Raw genomic sequence first — 21431 nt, forward strand, 5'->3', positions numbered from 1 at the left:
AATATGTGCTATGTCAAACATTTAGAAACAGATGGGGTGCCAAAGTATCAGCTACTCAGAAATTCTGACAAATAATGATAGCTGTTTGTTACTGTCCCTTCCGTTTATACCCATTTCATATTTCATATTGTAAGTCGCTTAATTTTTTAAGTTATTTTTTTAAGTTTGACCAAAGTCAAAGTATTATCTACCGCTTTGAAAATATGTAGGGGCTAAATTCGATCGATGTACTCATGCACGCACGTGGAAAACACACACAATTATAGTTGTGAACGCCTACTCTCTCTGGTTTTTAACGTTTGACGCGCTTGATTTTTGGTGTCTTCGATATATGTCTTATTAATTTTATTTTAAAAATACAAAAATATAAGTCATGGTAGGAGTATATTTAACAATAAAAAATTATAGTAAAACAAAAAAACATGAACTTTTTAAAATAAAAAGAACTAGAGGTTAACGGCGTTCAAGCATTAAAACTAGAGAGTAACACTTGCCAGACCTGAGGTGGTACTAATCATGGGCCGAACTCGAGTCCAATGTGGAGTTGGACTCCGATTATAGACGTCGACGCGGCTGGGCCGGCAGCTAATCCGGTCTTTGGGGCCCCATGTATATAACGTCGTAACAGAAAGGGAGACAGATTCCGTGTCCGGTTTCACATCCCATCCCACGCTGTCGACACAGCTTCCGCCGCATCCCTCCCCTCGCCGTCGCAAAATCCCCCCCGCCGCTCGCGCCGCCGCCGCCGAGAGCGAGACCCGCACGAGGAGCCAAGCATCTCTGCGTTCTACAGCTCCGGGCCACCGGCGATGAAGCTCGTCTACCGCAACCTCGCCCGCAACGGCCCCGGCTCCGTCAAGGTGTGAACCCTCCCCTCCCCTCCCCATCTCGCTCTCCGTTTGATCGCTTGCACTAGGTCTAGTGTTGTTTGGGTTTGGGGGTACGGTGGTGATCCCCTTTTGTGGGGGTTGTGTGGTTCGTGTGCTGATTGGATGACTTAGATCGATTTATTGTGAAAGCGCAGCTGGTGCCGGAGGAGGAGGACGACCTGTGGCATGCCTACAACCTTATTGTTCCGGGGGATACCCTCCAGTCCGTCACTGTGAGGTGAGTTCCTCCGTTTTATGTAGTGATTGTGTAGTGTTGGTTCAGTTAGTAACCAGAGTAATTTATTTCGGTTTAGCAATTTTGAGCTGTTAATTTCGAACTATCCTCGATGTCCTAGTCCTACCCTGGTAGAGGAATTAGGGCACTTAGATTTAGGCCGAGTTTAGTTCCAAACTTTTTCTTCAAACTTCCAACTTTTCCGTCACATCGTTCCAATTTCAACCAAACTTCCAATTTTGGCGTAAACTTAGGGAAGGCATGGTTCACTACGTGATAAATAGTTTTTGGCTCTTGGACTGGGACTTAAGAATTGGGATTGCGGGAAGAAAAGGAAGTGCTGGAATTAGTGTTACTGTTTCGTTTACTTTAAACATCCATTTTATTAAAAAAACTAAACCTAACAATTTCTCAATGCCATTATGCTTTTATGTGATTATAGAAAAATTAGATATGTAAAATTACTTGAAAGGCTTTGATCATACTCATACTTCAACCTTGGTGGTAATGTAGTTTGTGTTACTTGAAGATTCTGTCCCCTTTATTCTTGTGAACTTCTATGTTTCTCCATCAAAATATATCTAGATCCTTCAGTGCACAGTGAGAACTCATAATCCCCTTAAACATATTTTTATCCTGTTGATTCCCAGGAAAGTTCTGAGAGAGATGGCATCTGGAGGACGTGATGCTGAGCGTGTGAGGTTAAAGTTGGAAATTGTAGTCGAGGTGATATATCATCTGTCTTCCTTCTATCTGCACTGAGTGCTTATACTAGTGATTACAGTCAGATGTAACCTATGTGGATTGCAACCTGTGAATTTGAGACTTGAGTGGCACTGTCATTGTTTGATTATTTGGGAAGAGAGCCTAGTTTACCTACACAATGCGTGAACTGGAAAGAGATTGACAATCTAACAAACCGCAAAGGCTGTACAATGGGTGACCTAAACATAATATTATTGGAGTGAAATTCTGTACTTTTTAAATGCAAAATTTCTGCCTCTGCCTTAGAAAAATAATAATTTAGAGTTGCATAATGGAGTAATGGGACCCCCCAAGTCAAGCAACAAGCATCGTCACTTAAGCATTTGAATTACTTAGAGCTAAGTGGCACCACAGCCGAAGAGGTCGAGAAATCTATTTCTCCTTGCATACTAAAAAATAATGCTGTCTTTAGTTTTTTAGCCAGTGATGCTCTTATTAGTTTTGTTCCTTATTGTTTCCAAATCAAAACTTACCTATTTTCTTGATGATAACTGACATGCTCCTTTGTTTTGCACATAGTCTGTAGATTATGATAAGGAGGGATCTGTCTTGCGTGTACGTGGAAAAAATATAACTGAGAACGATCATGTGAAGATTGGACAGTTTCATACTGTGGAGCTTGAGCTGAAGAGACAATTTACTTTGACGAAGGTATGCCCTAAAATTTGATCAAACTGCCTTTACCTGTTTACTAGGGGACCACATTATAGTCTTCAGCTAATGATGGATAGGATTGTCTTAAACACTACACTAATGGTTCAAAATTTGGATATGATTCTAAATGGTTAAAATATGGCACCAATATCCGGCACATTCCAAGCTGATGTGGGATTTGTTAAGCCTTACCTGAAAAGTGTGGTTATTCATCGATGGTTTAAGGTGATTTAGCATGTTAACCCAGCCCAGCCCAAAGAAGTACGGTTTAGATGGTCTGGTTTCACGGGTTAAACTGTTTCCTCAACAAGAGAAAGAAGCAGATCAAGAGTCCTTCGGGCAGAGGAGCTAGAAATGGCCATGGCATTCCTTTCCTGTGAAGCACAGCAGAGCACACAAAGATTGTGACAGGCCACTGGACGCAGCCACGTCCACGAGTTGCTGTTGAACATGCAAGGGACGCCCCGACTACAGAGGTGCAGCCATCGAGCGCGCGATGTATCGTCGCATGTGAGGGGAAGTCGCCTTCGAGTGTGAGATGACGCGGCCACGGTGAAGGCCCATCGAGGGGTTGGGGTCATGGCCACTATTGGGACTTGTCAATTGTGTGGGGATGTGGCCGTGGCTCTGGAGAACTCGTCGCTTGTGGGGGACATTGCCATCGGGGACATCGGTGGGGGACATGGCCTCTGTGAAGGTCTTTGCCGGTGGGTGGACACGGCCACCGCTTGAGATTGCAAAGATGGCTCTGCCTGCGTGCGAGGACGAGGTCCTGAAGAAGATGAAGGAGTCATAGTGTTTGATGGATTGTGGAGGAAACCCAACCTACCTATATATACAAGAGATTAACTGGTTTCAGTTGGTTTGGTTTGGTATGTTCATCGGTTTGAGCCCAACCTGTGAACAGGCCTACCTGAGAGTGCTACAAACAGGGTGCTTTGAGCTAGTAGATTTTTAATAGATAAACTTTCTATCCCATTTGCAGCTTGCCCTTTTTTTAACTGAACCTATAAGTGAAATAGGATATGCAGGCATCTGTGCACATGCTTTTTTATTTACTGTCATATATCTTGAACAACTAGGTTGGCCAAATTTGGTTCATTTCTTTTAATAGCACTTGACAATGGGACCTTTCCTTAGCTTTGCAATATTTATATTATACAAATATCCCTTTGCAATTAAACATTACTATGGACTCAGTTATATAAAAAAACTTGGCACTTTCATCAGACTGCTATCCTTTTCTTTCCCTAATTTTCTTAATGAATCTTGCACTTGCATATGAGTTTTTTTTGTCCCTGCCCATGGAACTTGTATCTTTTCCAGCCTCTGGTAATTCATAGTGTCTACGATGACTACTTAGGAGTTGGAAAGCATAACGATTATTGACATAATATAGTTTCCTTCTTTCAGTGGCTGATGATAATGTTCCCCAACTATTCTCAGATACATATCGTTGTTGAAAATTTTATCACCATTGTTTATTTTTGTAAATTGTGGTAGTCCATTTAGAATGTACCTTCTTTTGGTCTGTTGTAGCTTACCTGAGGAGAGATTGCTATTTCTACTTTTGCAGGAACTTTGGGATTGGTTAGCTCTTGATACCATCCAACAAGCATGTGGTATGTGAGAACTGAAATGTTACTATCTTCTAATTCTGTACATTCCATCTGTCTTTTCCTGTCTTATTGCTCTTATATTCTATGATGGATTGATCTGAATGGTTACATGGTTATCACATTAGGAATGCTACCTGTACCTCAAATTTTAGCCTGCTAATGCTTGATATGCCCATTCATCTAGATTACTTAAGCCACTGGGAAAAAAACATGTGGTTGTTTTTTTTCAGTCCTGATGAATTATCCAACAAAGTTGGCACTATGTTGATTGTACAATGATACTTAGTTACTCACTGAAACTCATAATCTGTTTTTTTTTTCTGGAGAATTTGTGGGAAGAGGCCTAAGCTTACAAATAGGACCTTAAGTTTAGCAGGAAAGCCCATCCGGGTCCTGCCTGTTAGGAGGGCCTAAATATCTCGAAGTATTAACCCTAATTTCAAGCTGTCTTCCAACCATAATAATCAGTATAAACTGATTGCACATATCTCCATTTTTTCTGCCATCACCTCTGAGATATTTTGATTATCAGAGATTTTGAACATATTGCTCCCCTTCTTATGAATAGATTTTAATGCAGAGAAACTCACTCATAAATAGAGTATCTCTTTTCTTTCAAACCTGATGTGCCATTATGTCCAGTGTTTATATATTGTTTGCGTTCCATCTTCTGCTCTGCAAAATTATTGGTATGGTTGTACCGCGGATACCAGGAGTGCTTGACAACCTTTGCAAACTTGTTACTTTGACCTATTAATGAGAACTATTGATAATTAATCAATTTATCATCCATCATCTTGAATATGCATTGAGACCCCTAGTGATATCTATCTTGTGATTTCTATTGAGACATAAACTTCTACTTTTGTTTTATCAACTTATCATATTTTCTGTTATTATTCTTTCTTGAGAAATGCAATGTTCTAACTGAGTGCATCTAAACCTCTATTAGACCCAACTGCAAGTGCTGATCTAGCAGTTATTCTCATGCAAGAAGGACTTGCACATTTGTTCCTCATTGGTAGAAGGTAAGTTGAGTCATTGACTCATTGTGCCATGGCACGACCAAGATAATTTTTATTGTACTTCCCATGATAGCATGCTAATTGTGATGATGAAAGAGTATTATCTTAATAGTAGCCCTGTTTGATTCCCTATTCTTTTAAAGGCTTGAGTTACCTCTTGCGGTGATTGTATTTGACTTATTAGCTATGGTTATCTAAACAGCATAACAGTAACCAGAGCACGTATTGAAACATCTATTCCTCGGAAGCATGGCCCTGCGATTGCTGGTTATGAGTCGGTATGGAAACTGGTTCTGATATTGTGTAATCTAATTGTTCTATCTATTCCCAACTGACTTTGTTTTGCTCTTTTGTAGGCCCTCAAGAAGTTCTTTGAACATGTTTTGCAAGTAAATGAAAAATGTTTCCTCAAGGAAATGATAATATTAATGAAACCAATTTGGACTGATGCATTACTTAATTTGCCTACAGGCTTTCCTGAAGCATATTGATTTTGAAGTAGTCCAATGTGCTGTAATTGCAAGCCCAGGTTTTACTAAGGTAATCCTCACGTACTTACAGTTTTGGTTTTATAAGTTGGTTTGGTATCCATGTGTCAAGCACATGATGATACAATTTTATGAATTTAGTTTTTGTTTATCGTTTGCACATGTTTCTGATTCTAAACATGTGCATGTTAGTGAGAAAAAAACTACAGTAAAGCCTGGTATCCTGTTAGTCCATTTGTTGCTGTTGGTACTTTCAGAACCATGCTTGTATGACAAACAAAAATATCAACTTATGCAATTCTCTTCTTGTACTTTCTCTTCATATCTTAACAGGATCAGTTCCGCGATTATATGCATCTTGAAGCTGCACGGCGAGACTTAAGATTAATAATTGAGAACAAACAGCGCATTGTTCTTGCACATGCACCTTCAGGTTACAAGTAAGATATTCTATCTTTGTTAGACAATTGTTGCCATCTACTCGACCTATTCTCTTTCCCCCCTACATTTTAGGTACATCAGAACCTATTCTGAACTGTGTAATATGTGCCAATTTATGTTATGCCTTCTAGCTTTCTGGCTTGTTGGAAACTTGATTACTTGGATCTTCTCTGATTCATGTGTTCCATTTTCCTGTGACCAATTGCATGGTCCTAGTGAAAAGATCTTAATATAATCCTGTACTGAACACCATTTGATAGATGACCTAATTATGATGTATCACAAAACTACAGATTTAACACTAAATTTATCACAGAAGTACAAATATAAGGTGGACTATCGCAAAACTACAGATTTAGTAACAAAGTTATCACAAAACTACAGGTTTTATATCAATTTAATCGCAAAGCTTGGACATTATAACTCAAACATAACATTAATGCTAGATATTTCAACCCCAATGTCTATAGTTTTGTGATAATTTTATAATAAAAAATGTGGTTTTGCAATACTTAGCCTTAAAACTGTAGTTTTGTGATAAATTTATTGTTAAATCTGTAGTTTTGTGATACATCACCTTACATCTGTAGTTTTGTGATAATTTGGCCAAAGTATATGTAATTTTGTGAAATTTACTCTAATTATATATCTATTCATTTGGTTGCCTATATTCCCCCAGCTGTCTCAATGGTCTCTGTTTTTTGTTTGATTGGTTATGTTTGTTAAAGGCATAGCCTGAAGGAAGTTTTGGATAGCCCAAGTGTGATGACACTAATAAAAGATACAAAGGCGGCGCAGGAGGTAAGCCATATTCAGAACAAGATATATCACTAAATGCCCTAATGTACACCTATGGTGCTTTCTCAAACAGTTCCCCCATGTTGATATAATACGCACTAAGGCACTAAGCACATTCAAAACAATTTCTAAGTACAGACAGCTTCTCATATTTGTTTTCTGACGCTCTTATATTTCCTTTCTAATTTGCAGGTCCAAGCTTTGAAGGACTTCTTCAACATGCTTACAAATGTAAAGCTTCTTGAAGAAAAACTACCTTCTAACAGTTGGATTGAAATATCCTACTCCATCCGTTTCATATTGTAAGACTTTCTAGTATTGCCCATATTCATATAGATGTTAATAAATCTAGACACATATGTATGCCTAGATTCGTTAACATCTATATGAATGTGGGCAATGCTAGAAAGTTTTGCATTGTGAAACGGATGAAGTACTTATGTGTTACTGCTTAGACCCTTTTAATATGCATATACATTATTTGTATTTCATTTTGGAAGGAAATATTGTTTTTATAATATTTGTGGTTAGAGCTACTGATTCTGCTTAGTTGAAGAATATAATTAAACCCCTGTCGCTCTGTTTTTTTTTTTTTTGATAATTGCAGGATTCAGCTCGAGCTTGTTATGGACCTAAGCATGTTGAGATTGCAAATGAACGTCTTGCTATCCAAACTCTTTTAATAACAGATAATTTGTTTCGGTAAGTTGTGTTAATTAAAGAGAAGTTTACGAGTCAGCTAATTTACCTCTATAGTCTTGTTATTTTCCTACTGCTTTGTTTCCTTTTTTCTGCTGAGTTCTTGAATTTCTAGTTTTGTAACACTCACAGTAAACTAACATCTCATATCAAAACTGTTGGTATGTTCATAAAATTTTAGTGGTGAGAAATAACATTGATTCTTCTATTTCTACCTGCAGGAACTCTGACATTGCAACGAGGCAAAATTATGTGCGCTTGGTTGAATCGGTAAAAAAATTCGGTGGCACAGTGCACATCTTTTCTTCAATGCATGTCTCTGGTGAACGTAAGTATTCGTATCCATTTGTACTTCACTATAACTGCTCATCAAAATGCAATAGACCAGTTCATAAATAATTGTCACATTTTCATATTAACCTTTTTGAACAAGGAATTTATTAATTTGTAATTTGCATTAGTTTGCTGCATTGTGTTCTCTGTGTTTAAGGTGGATTTTTTTTTTTCATTTGAGCAGAGTTGGCGCAGTTGACAGGAATCGCAGCTATACTTCGATTTCCCTTGCCAGATTTAGAGGACATTGAGATGTGATAATTCCACCGTTCAGAATTGGCAATATGCTAACTTGTAATTCATGTGTAATCCTATTCAGTTGATTTGATATAGGTAACTCTTAAGAAATCTGAACCACAGTATATCCTAGCTGTAAATGGTTTGCATGCCATATTTGTTGATTGTTTTTTTACTTAACAAAGTGCTACTCCCTCCATTCTTTATTTTTTCACTAACGAACTTTCAAACATCGAGGGATGTAGGTAGTATTAACAGTGCAATGCATGCTTTAGGCCAAGTAGCCGGATTAGCCATGGCTGAAAGCCTGAAACTGACTTACCAGGATGTTGGCAAATGCTAATCAAATCCTTTGAGGCTTTAAACTGGATATGATTTCAACTAATTCTGTGGGGGTGTTCTCAACAGGATAAATATGTGATTGCGAATGCCTCCTCTCTCTCTTTTTTTTTCAATAGGACTCCATTTTATGAGTTAACATTAATGGTCCTGTTCCTTTCTTATGTAAGGAGTGGATTAAATTTTGGATACTCATGGCATGCTTTTCAAACTGTTAAACGATGTTAAACGATGCGTTTCGTGAGAAAATTTTCTATATGAAAGTTGTTCTAAAATATCATATTAATCTATTTTTCAAGTTTGTAATAACTAAAACTCAATTAATCACATGCTATTACTATCTCGTTTTACGTGAAACACTTAATTTTTATCTTCATAGGATGCAAACACCACCATTGAATCGCCTTTATGCAACCGTGCTATGCTGGAGCTCTCCTGGAATCGAATACTCCTAGTCCTAGCCAACCTGTGACTATTCTGTCATGCATTATGCCTTTGATGCGCTTTCTGGTATTGCTTGATTCTTGTTTCTTTTTTTTTTCCCGTCGTCATGCACGCATAGCATCCTGGATGTTATCTATTTGATTTTTTTCCTCTCGATTATTTCCAGATTACAGTGGATACAAGATAGTTACTTTTTTTTCCTTCAATGGACGGCAGCAAAAGCTGAATTCCAGGTTAAATTAAAATTGAACCTGTAGTCCAGTACCGTTTGCATCGGTAATACTACAAAAATGTGCGTGGTAGAACTATAGATTATCCTATGTCACCAATGTGCTTCTCATGACATGAAAAAGAGGATACTGATCACGACCTATCATTTCTTTTGATCATAGTTTAGGAGGATTGATCGACCACGAGTTGCGTTGGTGCCATTTCTGATTCCTATCTGGAGCTATCTCGTTGGCCTCATGTTCAACTTGTCCTGGAGAAATGACAATTTTTTTGACTAGATTATGGATACGATAGGCTTGTTACTGTTGACGTGTCAATTAGTTAGCTGCTGAGTCCTCTCATTACAACTTTGCCGGTTTCAAACAATATTCCATCTAGAAAAAAACAGAGCCTAAAGCTGATCCAAATTGGTAAGGAGTCCAACAATATTCTGCCGTTACTTTCTTTTCTTCGTCATGCTCTATGAAGTGACAAAGCATGCAAGAGAAACTTGTGTGGCAATTCTTTGATTTTGAAATATTTAAATCAAAATGCTACCTAGGCTTTAGAAATGGAACGAATTGCCGGCTGCTAGAGTCAAATCTAGCTAATCAGAAAGCATTAGCTACCTGGGTAAAGCAAAGCAGAGCACACTATAGCTGAAGTAACCCAAGATGATATTGTTATCTTGGGTTATTTTAAGCAGACCAAATTGGGGCGGCGATGCCACAGGCCACCTACGAGTGGACTAACACCAGACTGTGAAAAATGCTTACTCCAACCGGGTGATTACCAATGTCAAACCCTAGTGATTAGCCAATCTCCTGACCTCACTCATTGCGTGCTTGATTAATCATTTAATTAATTAACCTCTCTAGTTCAATTTATCCTAGCTTTCTGCTCCTTGTGGTCCTCTGAAAGACCGAAACCTTAACACAGTTTAGAATTCGAATTCAGTAGTTAAATTAATGATTGCTTCCTGCGAATTCGATCTCGCGTGGCCACGGAGATATCAGATACTGCCGTGGTTTGCCCGGATTTTGAGATCGGCACGCGGAAATCGGCCGGAATTTTGCGTTAATTTTGTATTCGCGAGCCCCGTCCTGTTTCGAAAGCAACAAACCGGCAGCCATCGCCGGAGACCTTAATTAGTCTATCCATTTTGGCACACTTACACCTCACACACCAACGTCCAAATTGCCCTCCTAGCTTCCTCCTTAATTTAATACAAGCAAATCAAAAGCAATTTAGGCTTTGCTTTCCTGACACATCAGGTTGCAGCTAGCTAACAATTAAGCAGCTGATGAGCAAAGGCTAGCAGCTAGCTATACATCAATGGCTCCAATCATCACATCAACTGTAATTTATCCAACTTGACACTTGCTAGGCCATCCAATCCATTGCACCACCAACATCTTAATTGATTGATTTAGTTAACAAATCAGTTGTATCGTTAATCGTACGTACCTGAAAGGACCAACTAGGCAGTAAAAAAGAGAAAAATCCATTCTGCTTCAGGCCCAGACTTGCTTAATTAATAAAATCGCCAATTAAAGCTTTTTCTCATCAGTTCTCATCTCGCCAAGATCAGCTGGCCTTCACGCTCTTATATATCCATTTTGCTTTTCGAGAGCACAAGCAAGTTTAAGATATCATTAGGTAGCTAGAGATCAAGCTGATAGATTAACTTTAATTAATTTCTCGCATGCTTTAGCTAGCCACCCTCTTGGCCATTTTGTAGTATTGTACATGGTACACTTTATTTAGTAAAATACATATACATTTAATCTTTATGTGTAGCTAGCTTATGATAGTATGATCACAGATCATATCCTTTTCTTGTGGGACATGTACACTTAATTAATAAGCTGCCGTGCAAATGATTAGTATTATGCATGTAGAGGGCGACGGCCTTCTCAATTCCTAAGTGTAGTGAGCTTAGCGCTTCTTACCTAAGATAGCTTTGATTTTTTAAGACAAAAGGAGTTAAATTAAGGTGATACAACTACATTAAGAGCATTTAAAAGCGTGGTATTGACAGCCACTCGGCCTATCCATTTTGCGTCCAATAACTCAAAACGGCGAATCACATCCTCCTCAACTGTGAGTTCGCTCGCCAAGTCTGACACCGGATTCTGTCTCTACCTGACTGGTCTGACCTCACTCTGCTCCGTGGCTCCTCTCTTCAGGTCTAGTGGCCTACTTCTAGGGCCTGCCTGCCTAAGCATTGTCATAAGTGCTTCGACTCTTTAGTCCTCCTCTCCTCGCAGCTATGAAAGGAGCGGAACTCCAGAGTGTTCGATTACTCTCTCTCGTCGGTTTCGGTGGTTCTGAAGTCCATTCTACATGAAGGTTTCCCATGGTCATTTACTGGCGTCGCGTCTTTTGGGGATATATTGGGAGTGTATAGTAGGGCTCCGGCTCCCCCTCTCTCGTATAGGAGTAGTGTCCAGTTTTAGCTCCATTTTTTTCTCTCTTTTTTTCAGTTTTCTTTTCTCCTTGCCCCCCGACAATTGTCCTCTGACTGGTTGCGATGCATAATTGAACTTTCCTTTTTCTAGTATATTAACGTGTAATTCTTTTACACGTTAAAAAAATGAAGCTTTGATAGAATGTTATCATCACGCCATCATCATCACCATCATCAGAGTGAGCGCATGCAGCTGCAGGCTATCTATAGTTAACTAGCTAATTACCATTAACACCTCACCTACTTAGCTAGCTAATCGCGTTGCTCTTTCTCGTACTATAAATTAAGCTTCCTCACTAAGTCATCAGTGAGTGATACAGCTGCGAAAGCCAAACACTGCTCAGCTCAGCCGGGAGAGTCAGATCACCACATCAGTGCGTGTGTGCACAGTGTTAAGCATGGCGAGGTTGGCGTCGTTGGTGGGGTGGAACGGCGGCGGCGGGTGGAGGGAGCGGAGGGCGCGGCAGAGGCTGCGGCGGCGGCAGTACTGCGGCGGGACGGTGTGGCTGGGGCGGCGGCGCAGGCCGGCGGGCCGGTGCAGGCTGGCCGTGTCGCGGCTGGTGCGGTGGCGGCTGGTGGCGGAGCTGCTGCGGCCGATCAGGAAGGCGCTGATGGAGATGGCGGCGGCGGCGGGGCGGCGGCAGCTGGTCGCGCTGCCGCAGCTCAGCTTCCCCTTCGTCGGCACGCTCGCGCTCCCGGCCGCCGTCGCCTGACTCCGGTCCGATCTCCTAACGCGAGCTAGCGCCGCCGCGTCCTCATCTCATCATGTGTAATAACTTTTTTTTTTGCCTTTTCTTTTCTTTTTTTCGTGTATGATTTCGAGCTTTAGCTTTCAGGCTTTCAGCTGGACGTCTAATTAATTAGCTTAATTAATTAACTAGCTTTCGATCTATGCGACGTCAGGACATTTCAATCTCTTCTCGCCGTGTTTATAATGTTTATAAAGGCATTAAGCGCGCATGGTTTTGATTGAAAGTGTGGATAAAGTGGAAAACAACTTGAGGATATCTAAACTAGTTAGATCATAGTAAACAAATTAAACCACATAACTATGGAAGGACCGACTATATCTACTAAAAAATCATGGATATTGGATATATGATCAGTCTTCTTGTACTGTTGTACAGGAATTAGGAATTTAATTTACAGCTGCGGTAAACAGTTAAATTCCATATAAATTAGAAAAACTCCCGTATAATTTTCTACAGAAGGCGGTGTAGGTAGAATGATGATAGTGTATCCACGTACTTAAGTTCATGAGTTCAGAGCTCCGACGATATGCAAATTAAACAACATAGCATCGTCTGATGATGTACGGAGTTCAACTTGGTGTTGCGCAAGACTAATAATTGATCGTTTTGACGATGGAAGTAGGGGAAAAAAAATCAATCAACAGATTGTGGCAACAGGCAACGATCATCGATGGCTGATTAATTCACCAGTTTTCTGGTAAATTAAGTACTGCCAGACATTCATCGATGTAATTAATGAATTCTTACCAGGACGGTAGTCTCTATAGCTATGATTTAAGATTTTGACGGACTACTCGTCAAGATTCAAGAAATTAAATTGAGAGTGTTCGTCAAGATGCAAGGGAAGAACTAACAGAACCTGTACTTATGATATGACCAGGTTGGAATTGAACCGACAAAATTTGTTAACTAATCAATAATTCTAGAGCAGGGGAAGCTTGCTTAGTAGCCATGCATTTGCACCAATTGAATCAGTCACATTATATGCATAATACGTCCATATGGCATACAAGGTTACACGTTACCATGAATAATATATAATCTGTACTGATCATGTCCCTGTACCATACACTAAATACGTACAGGAATACAGCTAGCTAGAGAGGTGTACGTACGTACGCGCGTGGTACTCGCACCTACTAGCTAGTAGCTATTTAATTAATTATTATATATATGCGTGTATATATATAGCTAAGTCTTCTGAATATATAATTTCCAAATATTTCAGGAAAACAACAACAATGTCATGCATGCTTTGGACATGGTCCTAACTTATGACGTATTCGACATATCTCCGTAGCGTCAGTCTGTACGTCCTTGTAGTTGGAGACAACTGTACATATATTTATGCAACGACGTCAGTCTGACGTTGCTACTACTTGCTAAGACAGAAAAGGTTGTTATTTAATTCTGAGTAATTTTCTGCTGCCCCTCGCCATAAATCTCGTGTTAATGTTAATTAGAAACAGATAGGATATATATGTACTGCATCATCTCGACTATTATGAATAAATATCCAATTTTTTCTATAATTTTTCATGATATTTATTAGTTGGTATGCACGGAAAGTTTGTGTGCATAGGATATATGTTTCCCTTTACTATATCTATATCATTAATCAAAGATTAATTATAATTAGCTAGCTAACCACTACACGCACTCCAATTCATGTTTGTTGTCTTGAGCACTTCACTCTAGTGTATCGAGAATTTTGTAGGAAAACCAACATTCAAATTAGTGGGAATATTTCGTATACCAAAGTTCTTACAAATTCTGCAGCTCTCAGTACAAATAATGGAATGGGCCTTAGACTTCTTCTCGTTTCTTCTATATTGATGCCAGAGTAGATTAATATATATGGGCTCAATTAAGCAGCAGGAAAGGACAGTAAAAGGGACTAATTAAAAAAATGAATTTTAGGGATAGGTGCCATGTATCCATCGGCCGCAATATATCCTCGTTAGCTTACACGCATACATGGTGCATACACGAACAGCTTTCCCATGTTATAATCTTACACACAATATATATAATTGCACAATTAATTAATTGTATACAAGCTTAATTATACACAATGAACAATTCTATACAGACTTACACACACACAATGAGTCAAAATGACACAAAATTAATTTGTACCGTACTGTTCCACGCATGCTAAGCTCTTATATATATACCGATCGAGTATATTAATTAGAGTAATACGCTAGCTAGCCAGCTAGGTTTGGTCGATCTAATTAAAGCACAAGCGCTGTGTAGCACGTAACATTCATCAACTATAACTTGGTTAAATCTCAAAAAGTATATATACTTTAAATTAAAGTCAGCAGGTGCTGTATAAGTGGTGTAGTACTGTTGGTAGCGTTCGGTTAATTAATTAAACACATTGATCGCTAGATCTACAAAAACATTCAAACAACAGAGAGTACGAGGCGATACACATACAAAAGTCCCTGGAGGCATATATACGGATCCATGCATATGGATGCGTATACGTACGTTAGCCACGGTATAAAGAAAGCCATGTACTGAATTTTCTATATATCTGCATTCCGTGCATAAGAATATATAGCTGATGGCACAAAAATCAATTTAATTTGCACGGCATATTTATCCCGGATACATATATATGCTGTATATATAAGAGAGAAATTAAATGTGCATATTTGATATGCAACAGCACTACTTGTTAAAATAACTAGTACCCCCATTAACTAGTACATCCATCTATCTCGTGCACATGGTTTATTAACAATATTTTTTTCGATTACCACAATACTCACACGGCCTAAAATATGTCCCACGCACGGTCTGTTAATAAAGATTAATTTTTCCGATTTCACAAAGTACTCTTACGCGTGCGGCACACCACACTTACTCATCTCTAAATATGTTCCCTAACATATGCTCAAAGAGATGAAGCTATAGTAGCGATTGTAACTCACTAGCTTCACTAAAATCTTATTAAAAGCATATATACTCGTGTATCGTAATATTCATGGGCGCTATCGCACTGTATTTTAATCATGATGGATAAAATATCATGCATTAATTTATTATTCCATCGTATATCATTGATGCTTCTCCCGCTAATAGATAAATTATAAGCAAGCATATTAAAAATTAAGAAGTATAGTGAGCTTTCAGTGACATAAAATGGATGTGTCCATGTGGATAAGTCCTAATACGAAGATATGACAGGTATATATAGCGGCAATTATTAACTAATTTCACATCCTGCTGAAATAACGATCAATTAGCAATACTGAGAATTATTTCATGCACCTATATATATCATCGTGTATTTGACGAAATAAAAAACTGATATATCAAATCGGCAAACTCATTAAATTACTTGACCATGCTAACTATATATATGTATTTTGGACCAATCTGAATCATCTTTTAATTTCTCTGCATTTTGTTCGAATGGAGCACAATTTTTAGTGCATTAACATTGAAAACAAAATTATATATAAGTCTATATATGAACTAATGGCAAGGCTAACCAGCAGATGATCAAAGATAGTATTCTGAAAAATAGAAGTGACAGAAAGTCATATATGCAGTAATTAAACATGCATGATGTTAGAAAATTCCGATGTACTGTCACAAATATGTGTCTCGATGCATATATGATACGCTACACACCGATCCATGTTTATTTTATTTCAATATGTACATTCCAAGGTATAGTACTATATAGCATATATACATGCATGTCTGTTGAAGGAGATGATTATAGCCAGCTGATCAAATGAGTACAGCTAATCAGTGGGCCAATTATGATTAGCTGTTGATTCAAGTACCAAAAATGTTTTTAGTGATGTGAAATGGCTCCCTAATATAGCTATTTTGTGGCCCAATTGCGAATTGGATGGTGATCTTACATGATTCCAAGCAAAATGCACACATGCATGTAGCTAGCTTTGTCCTGTCAATAGGTGTACTAATTTTGTCATATATGACAGCTAGCTATGGCCAATGAGCAAATTCGATATCTGAACCAAAAACGCCCCCCTATCGAATATCCAAATAGAAAACAGATTAAAACCACACACTACAATATCGTCTTAAGTGGAAATTATATCTAGCTCTGTGATCACAACTAAAAACAATATATGCAAGTACAAATAAAAAAATTAAAAAAGCAAAAGCAGAAATTTAGGGTATTTTATGGATGCAGCAGGCAGCAGGCTCTTCTTCTCTCAATATACCACGGTGCACAAGACATAATCTGTTAGCTAGCTAGTGTGAAAACACACATATGTAAATACATATAGTTCTACTAAGATTCTTTGCATCTGCTTCGTCTGTATCTTTTTACCTTTTTTTTTCAGGGACATGCAAAAGACTTAACTATATTATTATATCAGTTAAGTAAAAGTAAAGAATGTGGTTTCAACCATGCATGTCAAACTTGCATGGTACCAGCTAGTCTTTTTCTACGTCCAGTTGATTAACTACTGTTTGTGTTGTACATATATATATGATCCCGATGTAACATAACACTTAATAGGAAGCTTACAAGCAGAAGAGGCTAGCTTCAACCCTTTCGGATTCTTACCCCATAAAGGAAGCAACAAACGCATGTGTCAAAGCTAGCCAACTGAGAGAAAAAAAAACACGACAAAAGAGCCAAGCAGAAAAACTTGCCAGCAGCATCAAGTACACAAAGAATACTCAATAGAGAACCGGTGGCACCTAAAAAGGAACAGGGATAAGTTGGTAGAGAGAGATGATGGAAGGGCAACAAGAAGAGAGAAGAAAAATAATAGCAAAAACACAAATACATATATGCTTATTTCCAAAGGGAAAAACACAAGGCCCTTTAATCAAAAGATGCTAACCGCCCATGGAGAGAATGTCTTTTGTTTGGTTCCTTTGGCCACAAGTTATGTGTGTCTTCTCATCAAGCTCAAAGATTAGCAACCCTATCCCTCATAGATTGTGGCTCCCACTTTCCCAAATTTGAGAGAGGAGAAAAGAAAAAACACTCTACCAAACAACCAATTCAACATAACCACCCTCCTAGTTAGCAAGCTAGCAGTACTCTAATAGTCTAATTAGACAAGCTAGGCAACAACTAGCTAATGGAGCATCATCTAGCTGTCAATCCCTAGCTAATACGAGTAGCGGATGCATGGGAACGATGATATAGAGGTAGTACACACATATGCATCATGCATGTGCAGCTAGCTAGCAACCAATTAATACTTAATTCTACTAGAACAAAACGAATCTGCACACATGCAGATTATCATGCATGATATATATGCAACATCCATTCATCTATGACCTCATTGTTAAGTTCTTTGATTAAGTAATTACCTGTTTCTTCCCCAATCAGATAGAAGACGTACCTACAGAAGATGAAAAAATATATATATACCAACATCGCAGATACAGCTACAAAGGTAGGTTAGTAGGATGCATGAATTTTTCACAATTCACAAACACACATATACGCAGATATATAGATCGATTTACTGACAATTGACAACAATTAACACTGCACTAATTCACTATCATATAGTATATGTAACTTCATCCTTCTCTTTATATGTTACAATTAATTACCCCTCTCTCTCTCTCTCTCTATAAAGCCTTCTTCTTGGTATATATGATTCAATTCATTGTGCTCCCAGCCGGTCGGCCTATACTTCTATACATGGATGTATGTATCCAACAATCTTTTCATCACCTACCAATAATCTTAATTACCAACAAAAACAAAAAACATGTATACTAACACTCCACCCAATCTCCTAGATCCTCCCCTTAATTACCCCAATAATAATCCCCTATCTTAACCAACCATCATATGCATCGATCGATCGATCCACATGAACAAGAGATAGATCGATATGATGTAGGTAGAGAAGTAGAACAGAAGCAGCAACAGCAGCATGTGATGCGTGCAAGACGAACGAATAAATAATTAACCATATGATGCATATGTTAATTACTCGATGGATGGATCATTGGTAGGAGAAGAGGTCGACGAGGCCTTGCATCAGCTGCACCTGCGCGCGAAGCGAGCGGAGGTAGTCGGCGGTCTCCTCCAGGAGGCTGGAGTACTCCATGCCGGCGCCGCCGGGGACCAGGCGCCGGAGCGCTTCGGCCCTCGGCGGCTCGCCCTGCTGCCGCGGAGGCGGCGGAACAGCCCGAGCCGCCGCCGACGTCTCTCCGGCAGCAATAATCCTGACGCCTCTGGCGGAGGCGGGAGAAGGCGCAGGAGCGGCTACGACGCGCCTCCGCACCAGCACGGCGGCGCGCCTCATCAGCGTCCTGGACCTCCGCGCGCGGACCTGGCCGAGCAGCGCCCGGCTCCACGCGCGGCGCGGGCTCGCCGCCCGCGCCATGGAGGAGTAGGCCGCCCGGCGGATGGTCCGCGTGCGCCGCGTCACGGGTGTCGCCCGGTGGATCCGCGACAGCGCGCGCAGGAAGTGGAAGGCCAGCATGTGCTTCGTCGCCGCCGCCGCTTCCCCCCTCCCAAATCCGCCGCCGTCCGCGGCGGCGCCGCTGCCAATTACGCTAGGGTTAGGGTTCGGCGGCGTCGGCGGCGGCGGCGTCCTCTTCGCGTCCATCAAACGGCGCCCCCAACCTCACCTCACCTCCTCACCTTCCAACGAGAGAAGAGAAGAGGAGAGGAGAGAGATGGAGAAGAAGAAGAAGATTTGGCTCTGACACAAACGGATCAGAAGGATTTGTGGGTTGCGATTTTAGAGAGAGAAAAAAAGGAAAGGGAAGAGAGCGAGGAACACGGCTCTGACACAAATGTCCTGAGCAAGATCCGGTGTCTTATAATACCTAGTTGACAACGAGAGACAAAAACAATCCAAATTATTCTTTTTTATTAAAAAAATTAGTCTGCTAGTACTGTAGAGAAAGAAAGTAAGAAATTGTTGGCCAAGATGAACATGAGACTCATCTTTGGTTAGCTCTTGCTTGCATGTGGGCTAATGGATATAAAAGCAATCTGGTCGGACTTTGGTCGGATCGATATATTGATTCAGTTACTCGATCGGTCACATACATCTACTCCTACGCAATCTGCTGATTTGGTTAATTAACCTGATTGCATTGACGAACATGAGGAAACAACACATGCTAAACTACTATTAACCATGCATATCCATGCATGTGCTGGATAGATATATGAGTACGGTGGTAGTGGTAGTTACAATTGGATGAAAAAAAAGAGGAAAAATTAAGGCAATGCTTTTTTTTTTCATGCAAATCAGCATCAGCATCACGTTGCCGTCCGCGTCTGAAACATTAACTCGATTTGTTGTTAAATTGTTCGTCTGCGTGGAAGCAACGTAAAACGAGTAAACCGGCCTGGGATTTGGGGTTTGACACGTTCGTCAAACCATCGCCATGCAATGTTAATTAAGTTTCTATAGTAGCAATCGCCTAATCGGCGTGCAAAAGCACATATTACGCGCAAATGTGTGTGTATATTGCACAGCTGGAGAAAAATTAAAATAATTAATCCAGCAGAGAGATTATAAAGATGTTGCTGGAGCCAGGCAACAACTTGATCTCGATCAAATATCGACCAATTGATCGTAATCTTGGGCAACACATGCCACACGCTTTGCAGAAAGGTAACATGCGCCTCCATGCCGATTCGTTCCGTTCCCGTTAGGGCGTTTTGAGATAGATACAGTACAGGCCCCTAGCTAGCTAATCCCCTAGAGAGATAAACAAGGCAGTGGCTAATTCTGTAGCTACCTGATCCGTTCAAATTTTAAGAGATTTTAGGTTAATTGGCAAGCTTTAAAATTGAGGTAAAAAGAAAAAAAAAATATTCCAATGCCTCTAGGAGCATATAATATTACCACAGTGAGTAATAAATATAGCGGTGTTGGATAGATCGAAGAAATTGTAGGAGAGATCAATTTATGGATAAACTTTAAACCCTAGCTAAGCTACATCATTTGCTTTTTAGCTTTGTTAGTCGTAACTGAAATTTAAATTTTAAATCTTAATTTTAGATTTTTTTTGATGTTTTTTTTAGTTTATTTCTCAACATTAAGTTTTAAATTACTAACAACAAATATATATAAGTTTTATTTATAAACTATTTTTGAAGTGTTACACAGTTGTTTTTCGCGAACGCAAGTGTTACAGCTTCTCCCTCCTTCATGGGGTAGTTCGAGTCACAAGGGCGCCAATACAATTACAGTTTATAATAAGTTATAATTAAATAATAAAGATCGTGAAATTTCTTATATAGTATAATATGCCCTCTGCTTTGTAACAGGTTTGACCTAGGTAAATTACTGGATCATACTATGGTTATGCATATATGAGAAGAACGAACCGAGGACACTATGTTTTTAAAGTTGTAGAGATTATAAAAGAGAAATGAGGAAGAGGGTGACGGCCGTGTACGCATTGTTGGGGGTACTACAGGTTAGTGAGTGGTGGGTTGGAGAGGAGGAGAAAGAGAGAGAAAGTCTAGAGAGAGAGAGAGAGAAAGTGGTGGTGGGGCCAAGCGTTGCAAACCACCACATGAGCGCACATGGCTGCCCTGGCCCACCTACCTCCTCCGACGGATGGACGGACGATGGATTCGGTAGAGAGAGACTAGCTGCTATATTAGCTAGCTAGAGAGAGAAACTACAAAGCCGCTCGATTGCATTGCATATATTGCACCGATCCATCCAAGCGTACTACGCAGCTACGTACGCATCAAGTATGTACTTTTCTTCTTCCTTTTTCCTTTTTTTCCTTCTTAACGAAATTAATTAATTTCACGAAATGAGCGGAGCAGGTTTAGGTTCAAATCTTAAATTTGATATGGGTGTTCACATTTACGGTTAATTATTCGTTCAGTAGTGGACGACGTACCCGTCGACAACGAAACGTCAATATGCCCAGTCTTCTAAAAATGCTCATATAGGTGAGTGTCACACGCGAGAACGTTTGTGTTTATACCGTGTTTCTTAAAAATATAAATTAATTAATTTCTGAGTACGTTATGTAGCAGATCGAGCTACCTGCTCAATCGTGATCGATCGTGCTCATAAAATCTGATCCTT

The 21431-nt window shown here is 39.6% G+C and overlaps 2 protein-coding genes and 1 long non-coding RNA gene across 5 annotated transcripts; 2 read left to right on the plus strand and 1 right to left on the minus strand.

The window, feature by feature from the left end:
• Positions 1-645: 645 nt before the first annotated feature.
• Positions 646-8533, plus strand: LOC9269039 (protein PELOTA 1). Of its 3 annotated transcripts, none has more exons than XR_001545653.3 (15): positions 646-860; positions 1025-1107; positions 1755-1830; positions 2389-2520; positions 4100-4145; positions 5095-5170; positions 5370-5445; positions 5524-5556; positions 5639-5707; positions 5989-6095; positions 6825-6897; positions 7087-7196; positions 7502-7596; positions 7815-7921; positions 8111-8533. XR_001545653.3 is itself a non-coding variant. In XM_015781678.3 (15 exons), the coding sequence occupies exons 1-15, from the start codon at positions 810-812 to the stop codon at positions 8182-8184; spliced, it is 1137 nt and encodes a 378-aa protein (XP_015637164.1). In that variant the 5' UTR covers positions 646-809; the 3' UTR covers positions 8185-8347. The 3 variants fall into 3 exon arrangements, 2 of the variants coding, with proteins under 2 accessions (XP_015637164.1, XP_066165730.1); XM_015781678.3 differs by having other exon boundaries at positions 7087-7125; positions 8111-8347; XM_066309633.1 differs by lacking the exon at positions 5524-5556 and having other exon boundaries at positions 7087-7125; positions 8111-8347.
• A 3411-nt stretch (positions 8534-11944) lies between these two features.
• Positions 11945-13910, plus strand: LOC136356250 (uncharacterized). Its single transcript, XR_010740904.1, has 2 exons — positions 11945-12395; positions 13607-13910. It is a non-coding gene; the product is annotated as an uncharacterized lncRNA (long non-coding RNA).
• Positions 13911-17846: 3936 nt separating this feature from the next.
• On the minus strand, positions 17847-19156 carry LOC4337280 (transcription factor IBH1-like). Its single transcript, NM_001419908.1, has one exon. It carries the CDS (start codon positions 18966-18968, stop codon positions 18360-18362), a length of 609 nt encoding a protein of 202 aa, NP_001406837.1. The 5' UTR covers positions 18969-19156; the 3' UTR covers positions 17847-18359.
• Positions 19157-21431: the final 2275 nt, after the last annotated feature.

This window comes from Oryza sativa, chromosome 4 (genome assembly GCF_034140825.1).
Source record: "Oryza sativa Japonica Group chromosome 4, ASM3414082v1".
In the NCBI taxonomy this organism is placed as follows: domain Eukaryota; kingdom Viridiplantae; phylum Streptophyta; class Magnoliopsida; order Poales; family Poaceae; genus Oryza; species Oryza sativa.